Source organism: Aethalodelphis obliquidens, unplaced genomic scaffold (genome assembly GCF_003676395.1).
Source record: "Aethalodelphis obliquidens isolate GAN/ISIS:26980383/991018 unplaced genomic scaffold, ASM367639v1 scaffold90, whole genome shotgun sequence".
NCBI classification, from domain to species: Eukaryota; Metazoa; Chordata; class Mammalia; order Artiodactyla; family Delphinidae; genus Aethalodelphis; species Aethalodelphis obliquidens.
In genome coordinates, this window is record NW_020838034.1 from 528,077 (window position 1) to 540,263 (window position 12,187).

Sequence of the window (12,187 nt, forward strand, 5' to 3'; positions counted from 1 at the left end):
AGATATTTCTTTTTTTTTTTTTTAATTTTTGGCTGTGTTAGGTCTTTGTTGCTGCGTGTGGGCTTTATCTAGTTGCGTGGAGCGGGGGCTACTCTTCATTGAGGTGCGCGGGCTTATTGCGGTGGCTTCTCTTGTTGCAGAGCACGGGCTGTAGGCATGGGGGCTCCAGTACTTGTGGCACGCAGGATCAGTAGTTGTGGCTTGTGGGCTCTAGAGCGCAGGCTGGGTAGTTTTGGTGCACTGAGCTGCTCCGCGGGATGTGGGGTCTTCCCAGACCAGGGCTCCAACCCGTGTTCCCTGCATTGGCAGACAGATTCTTAACCACTGCACCACCAGGGAAGCCACCAGTGAGATTTCGAAGAAAAAAAATCAAACAGCCTTTAGTGACTGAATACGGGAGGAAAATAATGAATGTCAAAAACAAGCTTCCACACTGGGCTTCTGGGGGCAAATGCTGACACGATCACAGATAAGGCAGGAGGACAATATAGGGCTTCCAGAAGCCTTTCTAATAATGAATCCATGCACGATTCTAATGAATCAGTGCACGATTCTAGTACACAGGTGGGTCCATGAACTTTTTTTTTTTTTTTTTTTTTTTGGCAACGTCCGGCTGATAACTGCATTTGCATGAACGCATACACTGGCTTGTGTGACGTACTCTTAGCTCCGGGAGCTGGCTGCACACCATCCGATGACACTTGCTCTGGGACTGCTTAAGGGTTAGGGCTCCACTTCCTCCGAATTGATAGTGAATGCACTATCAATTCGTAGCTAGCCTTCGGGTTTCCCAAAGCTACCTAGGAACAGCGGCCGGTTCCCGTACCCACCCGAGCTTCCGAATAAGGGAGGAAAAGAGGGCGGAGGCCAGTGCCGCGCACGCGCTTTAATACACGCAGGCGCAGCCTCTCTCCTTCCTGATAATCTCTCACAGCCGCCCCACCTCCGGGAAGTAGTTCCGTCCCGCCTCCCGAGTGCAAAGGAGGGATGCTATTGGGCACACCGGTTGTCCATCAGGCCGGTCTCTCTTCTGCTCAATACCATTGGCAGCCCGGGAAAAGGCCAGCGGGCCGACGTCGGCCTACCCCTTCGAGACTCAGCGCCACCGCGGAAGCCGCTATTGGCGGAGGCCAGGGACCGCGACTGCTCACTTCCGGCGCGGGCCTCCACGATTCCTCCCCCTCCCCCGCCGTCGCCCTCGGTCTTCCCACCCCCCGCCCTTCCACCATGGCCGCGTCTGTGTGGTGTAGGGAGAAGCTGGTCCTCCTATAGCGCTTACTGCCTCACCCTCACTCCTGGGGGCCGGAACCAAAGGAACCTCGCTCCCCAACCCTTGGGGCACCAGCCAGGAAGGTTTCCTACCCCATGCTTCAGGGGCAGGACTCCTCTTTCCCCCACCTCCTGAGGCAGAAACTTAGGGTTTTCTCTGCTTCTCTTAGGGTCAGAAGCCAGAAAGGGCTCTTCCACTTCTTCAGGGACAGAGCCTCTCCTACCCTTCCTGTAGGGGTGCAGACCCTTACCCCAGCATACTTAAGAGCTAACGGTGTTTCCTCAGCACTGCCACTCCAGAGGCAGGACCTGGAGGCCCGTCTGCCTTGCCTCCTGCACGGGAGCGGCCCTTCGGAGAGGAGGGAGGAGTGGAGAGGCCAGGGAACCTTTCCTTCCCCTCCCCCACTTGTCCCTCTTTCCCCCCAGTCCCTGGCAATCCCCAATTCCCCCTTTCTAGGACTTCCCATCCATCCACTCCCTGGCCTTTTCCCGTCTCCCGGCTGCAGCCATGGAGTTACAGAAGGGAAAGGGGGCGGCAGCAGCAGCAGCAGCAGCAGCAGCTGCTTCGGGAGCAGCGGGAGGTGGAGGAGGAGCGGGAGCAGGAGCCCCAGGAGGGGGGAGGCTGCTACTTGCAACCAGTTTGGATGCCAAGGATGAGTTAGAGGAGGTAGGTGTGGGGGGGTGGGGAAGGGAGTTAAGAAATGGGGTTGAGGAGGGAAACTGGAGCGAATACGGGGTGGGGGTGGGGGAGGAGGCCTTCACGTGTTTTCTAAGACAGCACAAACACTGCTACAGACTTCCTGCTTGTGAAGGAGGAAGTGTGGGCCAACTTCCTGGACAGGTCGAAACAGCAGCTACTAGTGTGAAAATGGTGGGGGGGTGTTGAGGAAGGGATACAGCATCCAGATCAACTGAATTTATCTTTGACATTCCTTTCCCATTACAGGCCACAGCTATTATTAATATTTACCCTGTTTCATCTTAGGTCATACATTGAGTTGAGATGTAACGTATGTATGTGTAGGTGTCTGGGGGGCTGATAAGAGCTTGCAGTAGACCGTGGACCCTTCCCGTTAGATAGTATTGACTTCATGTAGACACCATCAATTGCCGGTGATGTTAACTGGGCATTGAGAATGAGTGAGGACTTAAGGAAAAGTGAGTTGTGTTTTGTTAGGTAGCGGGGTGAGGTGCGGGGTGAATGGGACCTAGGGGACTCTCCTTCAGAACCAGATAGCACACACACAAAGGAGAGAACACATAGATGCTGAGAAAGAGGGTAGGATGAGGCGATGCAGTGGGCCTGAATGGGGATTTTAGACTACTGAATAATTGACCCGACCCTCCCCGACTTGTTCCTCTTGCCCTGTCCCTGACAATCCAGAGTTGATCATTTATCCCTTTCCACTGCTATACATGAAAAGACATACTTAGGAATATGAGACCCAGAAGTGGGACATGATTGCTGGACTGTTTGTAAGACCTAATGCATTCAACTTAGTGGTTATCCAGGGACAGGATGAGTAAATTATTAGGCTCTGGCTCTTCACTGGCCATTTCCCTGCTTCTGACTTTGTCACTGCTCTGTATCAGATGTTAGAGGGTGGTCAAGCAGATAGGTGGAGTTCATAGTTTAAATTTGAAAAAAATGTTGGTGCAGATACAAGATGGTGGAACATACATGCAAAAAAGCTTTGTGAATCAAGGAGCGGCTGGATAGCAGCTTTGTGAATTATCCATCGCAAGTGTCTGTTCACAGACCGGCTGGCTTCCCATCATGCTTCTCCCCCATAATTCTGTGTGCATTTAGATGAATCAAAGTTTGTTTTCTGCTGTTGTTTTTATCAGCTAAGGTAGATATAATTAGGAACATAAACAATACTTCTAAAAGTAATGTATTCCCAAAATAAATACAAGTGACTTTGCCAGGATTGCCTGGTAATTTAAATTATCTGCGTTTTTAGAAATGGCCACTGTCACTGTCAAAGTATTTATTGAGCCCTGTGTTCTATCTAGCACTGAAACTCTAGAATTGTAGCAAGAAAGTCATTGACTACCTTTGATCCCTACACCAGTTGGGTAGAGGGGAAGAGACCTCAAGGGTGGCGAAACGATTTATTCCCCACCCTGATTGCTGGAAAGGTAGTCCTGCTCTAATTTGTACCACAGCATCCTGTTCTTCTGAGTAGTGATACGTTTGCTAGTAAGCGAAATGATATGGCAGAAGGGGACCACAAAAGAGAGGAAGCATTTATTTTCTTGCTATTTTGGACTGTCTTGAGAGTGAACTTTTAAACTGTTTCCAGAGAGAAGGGGGAGGGAGGGTCTCCTTTTTTTTTCTGATATCCTTTGTGGTGTAGATGTTTCCCAGAATGTGTCGGCCTCCCCTCTTTCATTCTTTGCCCTTTGTTCTTTGCATTTGAATTTTCCAACAAGTCTTGCCACTGCTTTTAACCCCATGTATTTGGTTCCCACTAGACCAGAGTGTCTCTAAGGTCAAGACTTACTGGTTTCTTCCTCTGGGTCTCCGCACAGATCTCTGCACACGGAAGTTATCAAAACCTGGTGTTGACTGATCTCAGCTTGTTCTGGCTTGGTTATTTTCCAGCATAGGCCCACCTATTGCCCAGGAATACAGAGGCAGTAGCTTCCTGACCAGATATATACTTACTCTGTGCTGAGTCTGATAGGAAAATAGAATGAGGAAGACCCAAGGCCTGCCTTCCAGAGCTTATCATCTGAAGACTGAGTTAATACGCTCACAAGAAAGGTAAAAACAAAAACCCAGCGAGGGTAGTGAAGAGACTGGAGTCATTACAGCTGGGAGTGATGAGAAAGCCCCTTAGAGGCCTGGAGAATGAAGCACTGGTGAAGAGCATCCCAGGCAGGGACTGTGGCTTTTCTACCCAAGGGAGCATTTGTTGTATCCTTTCTTCTCTTTGGCCCTGTTCTTCTCTTTGAATGGGAATTCTTGCCCACCCCCATCCAGATTTGAGGAATGAGATGAAAATAGTGCCAAAGATTGGAGGGGTTTAAAACATGTAGCTCCTAGTTTCACAAGGCTTCAAAGCTCCCGGTCACTCCTCTGTGGAGAAGGACCCTGTCCACTTTGAAATCAGGCTAAAAGCAGAAGCTGTGGCCCAAACAAGTTAGAACTTCCTCTTAAGCTATGGACAAGTCTCAGGGTTGCATCTGGTTAGAGGTATGTCCCTTCCAGGTTTTCTCCAAGGAGTAATTCACGTCCAGTCTGTGAAGATTCTCCAGGGAATGGGCTTTGAGTCATCTCTAATTTTTTTCCCCTTAAATCCTAATTTCACATAAAAGTGACTCTTGGTTGTAGAATACTTGGAACCCAGTTCGTTCAGTAGTTCTTTACTAATGTGGGTCCTTGGGGATTTTGTAGGTCAGATCATATCTTCTTTTCCTTAAGCCTTTGGATTTTAGTCCCTCAAGGCCACTGACTTCCCGTAGAGGGGCAGTATTTAATATACAGGTTTTTTTTAATTAATTATTTTTAGCTGCGTTGGTCTTCGTTGCTGCGTGCAGGCTTTCTCTAGTTGCGGCGAGCGGGGGCTACTCTTCGTTGCAGTGCGCGGGCTTCTCATTGCAGTGGCTTCTCTTGTTGTGGAGCACAGGCTCTAGGCGTGCAGGCTTCAGTAGTTGTGGCTTGCCGGCTCTAGAGCGCAGGCTCAGTAGTTGTGGCGCACGGGCTCAGTTGCTCCGCGGCATGTGGGATCTTCCTAGACCAGGGCTCAAACCCGTGTCCCCTGCATTGGTAGGCAGATTTTTTTTTTTGGAACATGTTGGGGGTAGGAGTTTATTAATTAATTAATTTATTTTTGCTGTGTTGGGTCTTCGTTTCTGTGCGAGGGCTTTCTCTAGTTGTGGCAAGCAGGGGCCACTCTTCATCGCGGTGCGCGGGCCTCTCACTATCACGGCCTCTCTTGTTGCGGAGCACAGACTCCAGATGCGCAGGCTCAGCAGTTGTGGCTCACGAGCGTAGCTGCTCCGCGGCATGTGGGATCTTCCCAGACCAGGGCTTGAACCCGTGTCCCCTGCATTAGCAGGCAGATTCTTAACCACTGAGCCACCAGGGAAGCCCAATATACAGTTTTTAACAAACTGTATGTTCACCTGGCCGAGGGAGGGGAAACTGAGAGGTTAGCAATCCTCAGACTTAAGTCTCCAGCCTCAGGTGTATACTTGCAAACTAGAAGACCTCCCCGCTTTCTACCCCCACTCCATCTACTGCGCTGTCATGGAAACCATGGTCAGGTAATTTTAGTACTAGAAAAATTATTTTAGAAGCTCCTAGAGATGGTAAATATTTACTCAGCTCTGAGGTGCCATTGTGAAGGGCTTACTCTGAACAGAGTCATTCTGCCAGCAGTTGTTGGCAGGTGCGTGTGTGATTCCATCTTTACAAAGGGCCTCTGGAGACTGGGGGGGAGAGGGGTACTGCTGGTTGATTGTAGGGATCTGGCTTCCTGCAGCCCTCTTTGAGGGGATGTGGTCCTTCAATCATTCTGAATGATTTGTAATTAGTTCTCCCATCTCTGTTTGGGAAAGTAGTTTCTGTAGTTCAGGAAGAGCAGCATCTTTTATATACTTCTACTGCCTAGGAAGGACTGACCCTCACATTTCTTTCCTCATTGCTTTTATCCACGCCTCCAAATTCTGGACTCTCCCACTTTCTACATCCTTAGCTGGGCCTCACTGTTCCAAGAGGCCACTTTTATTTCTTGACCGGGCAGTGACCCATAGAGTTGACTCAGGCCTCTGAGTGGAGCTTAGAATATTGAGGAGGGGCCTAGAGAAACCTGGTTTAGTCCAAGGTCTCTGTGTTACATCACAGCTAGAAACTAGGCCAGCCCATAGGGCTGTGTATCCAGCTTTGTGTGAGGACCTTGGTGCAGGGTCCATCCATCAGGCCTCCTCCCCTCTCCCGTTACTCTTCTCTCATAGAAGGCAAAAGTAGGAGAGGAAGCTTTGCAGCCTGGTCAGGGACTTACCCACGTCCTGTAGTAGGAGGGCTCAGTTTTCAGGGATCTTTGAGGGCATGCCATTAGCAGTAGTGGCAGGGGGCGTTGGGGGGCTCTCTGGTCCTCATGGACTTAGTTGTGTGATCGCTGAGCTTTTTCACAGATGGAATAGAGTCTAATTCAACTGAGGCTACCTGCTAGGTGCTTTCACGTATGTTATCTTGTTTAATCCTCAGAGCAACCTTGTGATATAGGCTTTGTCTCTATTTTTCAGGTAAGAAAACCAGGGTATTATAAGTAAAGGATTAAATAAGTCTTGGTAAGTTAGGTAACTCACCTAGGTAACTTAGCCTAAGGCTTGCCAGTGGTGGAGGGACCCTCTCTTCCTTGCTTGTCAGTTGGCTCCTCAGCCAGCTGCTCTTTTGACTTCCCTCGCATCTCTGTTGATTCAACAGAGATTTCTTCCTTTTGGTAGGAAGTAATATCTAGGGTTTTAGGATGCTGTGCTGCTGCTTGCTCACCGTCTTCCTCCACTCTGAAACTGTTTGTTAACCCAGGCCGGATAAGCAAGGCCTCCCAGAGCTCCCAGCAAGAACACCCTGGATTTAGCAACTGGAGGAACTGGTCCTCCAGTCATTGATAACTATCTGAGGAGGAGAGGGATAAGATTTAAAAAGAGAAAATACAACCTGAGGTTTTTTTCCTCCCTCCCCCTATCATATAGGAGCTGGGCTAGGTAATGATGGATCTCAGAGTTCGTAGGAGAGGTGGGTTGTGAGATTTACAGCTCAGCTTTCCTGTGATCTCACAGCTCCTTTTCACAAGTACGCAGGTGCTGTTGATTAAGGCTCAGCGCGCTTATCTGACCTAATTTGGAGGATAGTCAGACCTGATGCTGGGTAGTGATGATGTCAAACCTGGGTGGCTTTGGGCCTAATTTAGGTTGAATTTTTGTGGCTATGGGAGCTCCTTGTCTTAACACTCAGTTCTGCTTTGCTCTTAGGTAGGGACGGACGTAGGCAAACTCAGGATGATGGTCAAAGGAGAAACATGGTGGTCTTTCATTCCTAGACCTCTTTCCTGTTGCCCTTATTTGTCGGTTCTTGACAATGTGGTAGTTCTCAACAAGATGTTTTGTGATGACCTTTAGGATTGGGGGAGGTAAATTGTCTGCCTTTGTCCCTGTTTTGCTAGCATCATTATCACTGGGAATTGGTAAGTGGTTTTCTTAAACAGTTTCGGGGTTAATCCTCAAGATAAAATTTTAAAAGACTCAGGAAGTAGTTTAGGTGGTAATAATGGAGAGGCTCACTGACTTAAATGAGATACATTTTGTCAATATTTTCTCAGTGTTTAGTAGTAAATGCTTTGGAACAGGATCAGTGACTTAAGATCTCCTTAGAAGGTTGAGCACATGCTGTCTTAGAGTTAAGCCTTTGTAATTAAGAAGGGTCCTTGGATGGACTTTAATGCAGCTCTCCCCACCTTTGTTTGACTAAAGACCCAGGAAGGTTTTAGTTTGGCCTTTTGTTCTTCATTAGTCCTTTTCTTTCCTACACTCATTTTTATTTTAAAGTTTGTTTTTATCTTTTTGGAGGGACATTTCAAACATAAAAAAATAGAATAGTATAATTGCCCTGGAGCCATCACTCTGCTTCAGTACTTATCAGTACATGGCAATCTTGTCTTATCTCCCTTTAGTCTCCTCTGGATTATTTTGAAGCAAGTCCAAGCTGTATCGTTTCATCTGTAGATATTTCATATGTATGTCTGTGAGAGATGGACTTTTTTCTTTTTAACATAGCCACAGTATCATACCTAAAAACATTAACAATAATTCCTCAATGTAACAATATACTCATTGTTCAAACTGACTGTCTCATAAAATTTTTTTTTAAAGGTTTTTTTCCTTAAGTTCCTCAGGTGCTTTATTGTTTGGTTTTTTTTTCCCTGTGTCATGGCTTGCGGGATCTTAGTTCCCCAACCAGGGATTGAACCTGGGCCCACAACAGTGAAAGTGCAGAGTCCTAACCACTGGACCACCAGGGAATTCCCATAAATTCTTTTTATAATTGGTTTTTCAGATCAGTAATCAAACAAGGATCACACATTTGTTGCATTCAGTTGATATATCCCTTTAATTTTTTAATAACTATTTTAAAATAATTTCAAGCTTAGAGAAAAACTGTAAGACATAGAACTCTCATATACTCTTCACCCAGATTCACCAATTGTTAACATTTGCTGCATTTGCTTTTTCATTATCTCTCTATATACATGTTATTATTTTAATGTTTTGAGAGTAGGTTGCAGCCGCAGTGCCACTTAAGATTTAAATACTTCTGGGAGTATTTCCTAAGAACAAGGATCCTTTGTTACATAATACCTGTTCTATTTTTTTTTTTGCGGTACGCAGGCCTCTCGCTGTTGTGGCCTCTCCTGTTGCGGAGCGCAGGCTCAGCGGCCATGGCTCACGGGCCCAGCTGCTCTGCAGCACGTGGGATCTTCCCGGACCGGGGCACAAACCCGTGTCCCCTGCATCGGCAGGCGGACTCTCAACCACTGCGCCACCAGGGAAGCCCGATACGTTACTCTTATAGTACATATTCATATTTTACCACTTGTCCCAATTATGTCCATTATAGCAGTCCAGGATCACACATTGCATTTAGGTGTACTGTCTCTTTAATTCTTAGTCCTATCTCTGTCCCTCACCTTAAACACTTTGATAGGCCAGTTATCTTATAAATCTCTCTCAATTTGGGTTGTCAAAATTTCTTCATGATTAGACTGAGATTATTCATTTTGGGCAAGAAAACCATAGAAGTGATGTTTAGCCTTTTCAGTGCACTATATCAGAGACGCGTATGTCAGCTGTCAGTCTGTCTTGTTATTTGGGATATTAACTCTGATCACTTGGTTAAGGCGGTATCCTTCAGGATTTCCTACAGTTATTTTCTCTTTGTAATTAGTATTTTGAACCTATGTAAATATTCTCTTGTGAAAGTTTTGCCTCTGGTTTTACCATTCATTGATGATATTTGCCTGAATCAATTATTATTCCTGTCATTCCTTCTGCAGTTTTAGTTGGCATTCCACTGTAAGGAAGAGCTTTCCCTTCTTTATTTATCATGTATGTACATATCTATCTATCAGCACAGAATCATGGATTCTTATTTTATTCAAGGGGTTGAAATCGTAAGCCTCTTTTTTTTTTTGGCCACACCTCGTGGTTTGTGGGATCTTAGTTCCCCTACCAGGGATCGAACCCAGGCCCCCGCAGTGAAAGCACAGAATCCTAACCACTGGACTGCCAGGGAATTCCCTTAAGATTCTTTTAATACATGGGGTTCTCCCTCCCTGCTTTTTTCCTTGCAATTTAAATGTTAAAGAAATCAGGAAGCCTGTCATGATTTATACATTCTGGACTTTGCTGATTATATCCTCATGGTGACTTGACTTGTAAACTGGTAGTTAGGTCTAGAGACGTGATGAGATTTAAATTTTTAAAAAGCTTTATTGGGGGCCAGAAATACATCACAGGTGGTGGTATGGAGCACTCTGAATTTTTTCTCACCCCTTCACAGAGGTTGGAAAGATGTATGAGCATTGTGACATCGATGACTACTGGTGTCTCAGAGAGAGAGGCCAATGATGCCCTCAATGCCTACGTGAGTATAATACTCTCCCCATACCCATTTCTGCTTCTTTGAAAGCTTTCAGACATGATCAAAAAGATGGAAAGAAAGAAAAAAAAAAAAAAGATGGAAAGACTTCAGTGGTTAAGAACTAGGGGGTTGAAGTTAAGGTCTTGGTTTCCTGAACCAGGCTTCCCAACTCCTCTCTTTCTTTCTTTTATTTATTTATGTACTTTTTATACAGCAGGTTCTTATTAGTTATCTATTTTATATATATTAGTGTATATATGTCAATCCCAATCTCCCAGTTCATCCCACCACCACCCACCTCTCCTCACTTTCTTTCTTAATGTGGGAATCCCATCTGTTGGAGCCTTAGGTGTCTTTGAATAACAACTTTAAAAAATAACTCATAATTCTGTGGTGGCTTTTTTCTTTGTAAATCATTCTCACATATTTGATCTTTTACATTTCTTAATCAGTCTGTGAGGTTGAAAGGATTCAAAGTAGTACATGTAAAGGATTTAGAGTAGTTTCTGGCACATAGTGAATGTTCAGTAAATATTTCTTACTTATTAGTAGTAATTATTCTTATTATGTCTTCACCTTACAAATATCAGGGGTTCAGTGATTTGCCCAAGGTCTTGACTTGGTAGGTGAACTTGTTAATCCATGAGTGACTCTTTGTAGCTCCCTTTCTACTAAAGGCTGTTACGGTCTGGTAAAGGTGTGGAGTAGGGTTTTGTTTTTTTTTCTCATTTTAAACACTCTTTATTTTCTGCCTCTATCCTTCATCAAGCCTTGGAGAAAGCAGTATGGGTCCATCCTTTCCCTCCACCTCTCTCCTAAAACAGATGCCCCATCACTTTTAGAAGAAGGGAATCATCAGATTTAAGAGTTGATGATTCTCCTTCGCAGGTCACTCAAGAGTCCCAAATTTTCTGGGAGCAGCTGTGCTCAAGAACTTCCTTCCTGTGAGTGACAGCTAGTTTTTTTTTTCCTCATATCCCAGGTATGCAAAGGCCCCCCACAGCACGAGGAAATCTGCCTGGGCCTCTTCACGCTTGTCCTCACCGAACCTGCCCAAGCCCAGAAGGTAAGACTCCCTTCTCTGGACCCACACTCCCTTCTCAGATATGATCTGAGAATATGGTAGAACTTATGGTTTAACTGGAATAGTACCACACCCTTTGACCAGGGCTAGATCATCTTGTTCTCCAAATATAGTTGCAACTCCCTTTTCACTCAGTAAATTGGTCACTCTGACTAAAGTCCTTTCTCTTTTTCCAGATTCTGAAGCTAAAAGGCAAGAAAAGGCAGTTGTGAGAGTGAAAAAGCATTTAGAGAGTTTTAAATTGTAGACTTAGGGGCTTCCCCGGCAGTCCAGTGATTGAGACTGCCCCTTCCAATGCAGGGGGTGTGGGTTGGATCCCTGGGCCGGGAGCTGAGATCCCACATGCCTGGCAGCCAAAAAACCAAAACATAAAACAGAAGCAATATTGTAACAAATTCAATAAAGACTTAAAAAAAAAATTGTAGATTGATGAGTCAAGGCTAAAAGAGGTGGGATTTAATCCAGAGAAGAGCACAAATATAAGCAAGTCTGTTGAGAGTTCTTATCCGGAAGAGCGTGACTTGTAGTTTGCAGGTTTTATCAGTGCAGGTGAACAGAAACCAGGTTTAACATTGCAGCAAGTAGGATTTAAATTAGACAGCTTGGGAGTTCCCTGGTGGCCTAGTGGTTAGGATTCCAGGCTTTCACTGCCATGGCCCAGGTTCCTGAAAGCCACGCAGGGCAGCCAATAGATAAATAGATAGATAGGTAGATAGATAAATAAATAAGTAAGACAGCTTAATGTTAGGTGAGGCAGTAATAATGTAGTGATTAAGAGTACACTGGAAAAAAAAAAGAGTACACTGGAGTCAGACTTCCTGAGGAATACCGTATGAAAATTAGTTTGGGGTTCTTCACAAATAGAGGAGTCTCCTTTATGTGGAATGGTTTAAGAGAAGTCCTTCCTGAGGCGAGGGACTGAGCAGGATGATCTCTTTGGATTCCATTCTTTCTATAAGAAAGGAGCAAAATCCTGTCTTTTGCCTCTCTAGATTTCCACTTTCTTTGTCCTTGAATCTTGCATGATGGTTTAGAAACATATGTCTGGTATCTGGCATTAACTGCATGGCACTGACAAGAGAAGAGCTTGGAGAGGGGGAATTCACTGTTCTCCTTGCCCCTTCCTTGAACAAAAGGAGTGTGGAAGGAAACAAACATGCTCTAGGTCCAGCATTGTGTTCGGC

The 12,187-nt window shown here is 45.5% G+C and overlaps 1 protein-coding gene across 1 annotated transcript in view; it reads left to right on the forward strand.

Annotated features, from left to right (window-relative positions):
- The first annotated feature begins 1,206 nt into the window (after positions 1-1,206).
- Positions 1,207-12,187, forward strand: part of INTS3 (integrator complex subunit 3) — a 38,765-nt gene continuing 27,784 nt past the window's right edge. Inside the window, exons 1-3 of the mRNA XM_027095376.1 lie at positions 1,207-1,936; positions 9,839-9,922; positions 10,902-10,985. Of these exons, the coding sequence (XP_026951177.1) occupies positions 1,778-1,936; positions 9,839-9,922; positions 10,902-10,985 (327 nt within the window). The 5' untranslated portion in view covers positions 1,207-1,777. The remainder of the gene's footprint in view (positions 1,937-9,838; positions 9,923-10,901; positions 10,986-12,187) is intronic.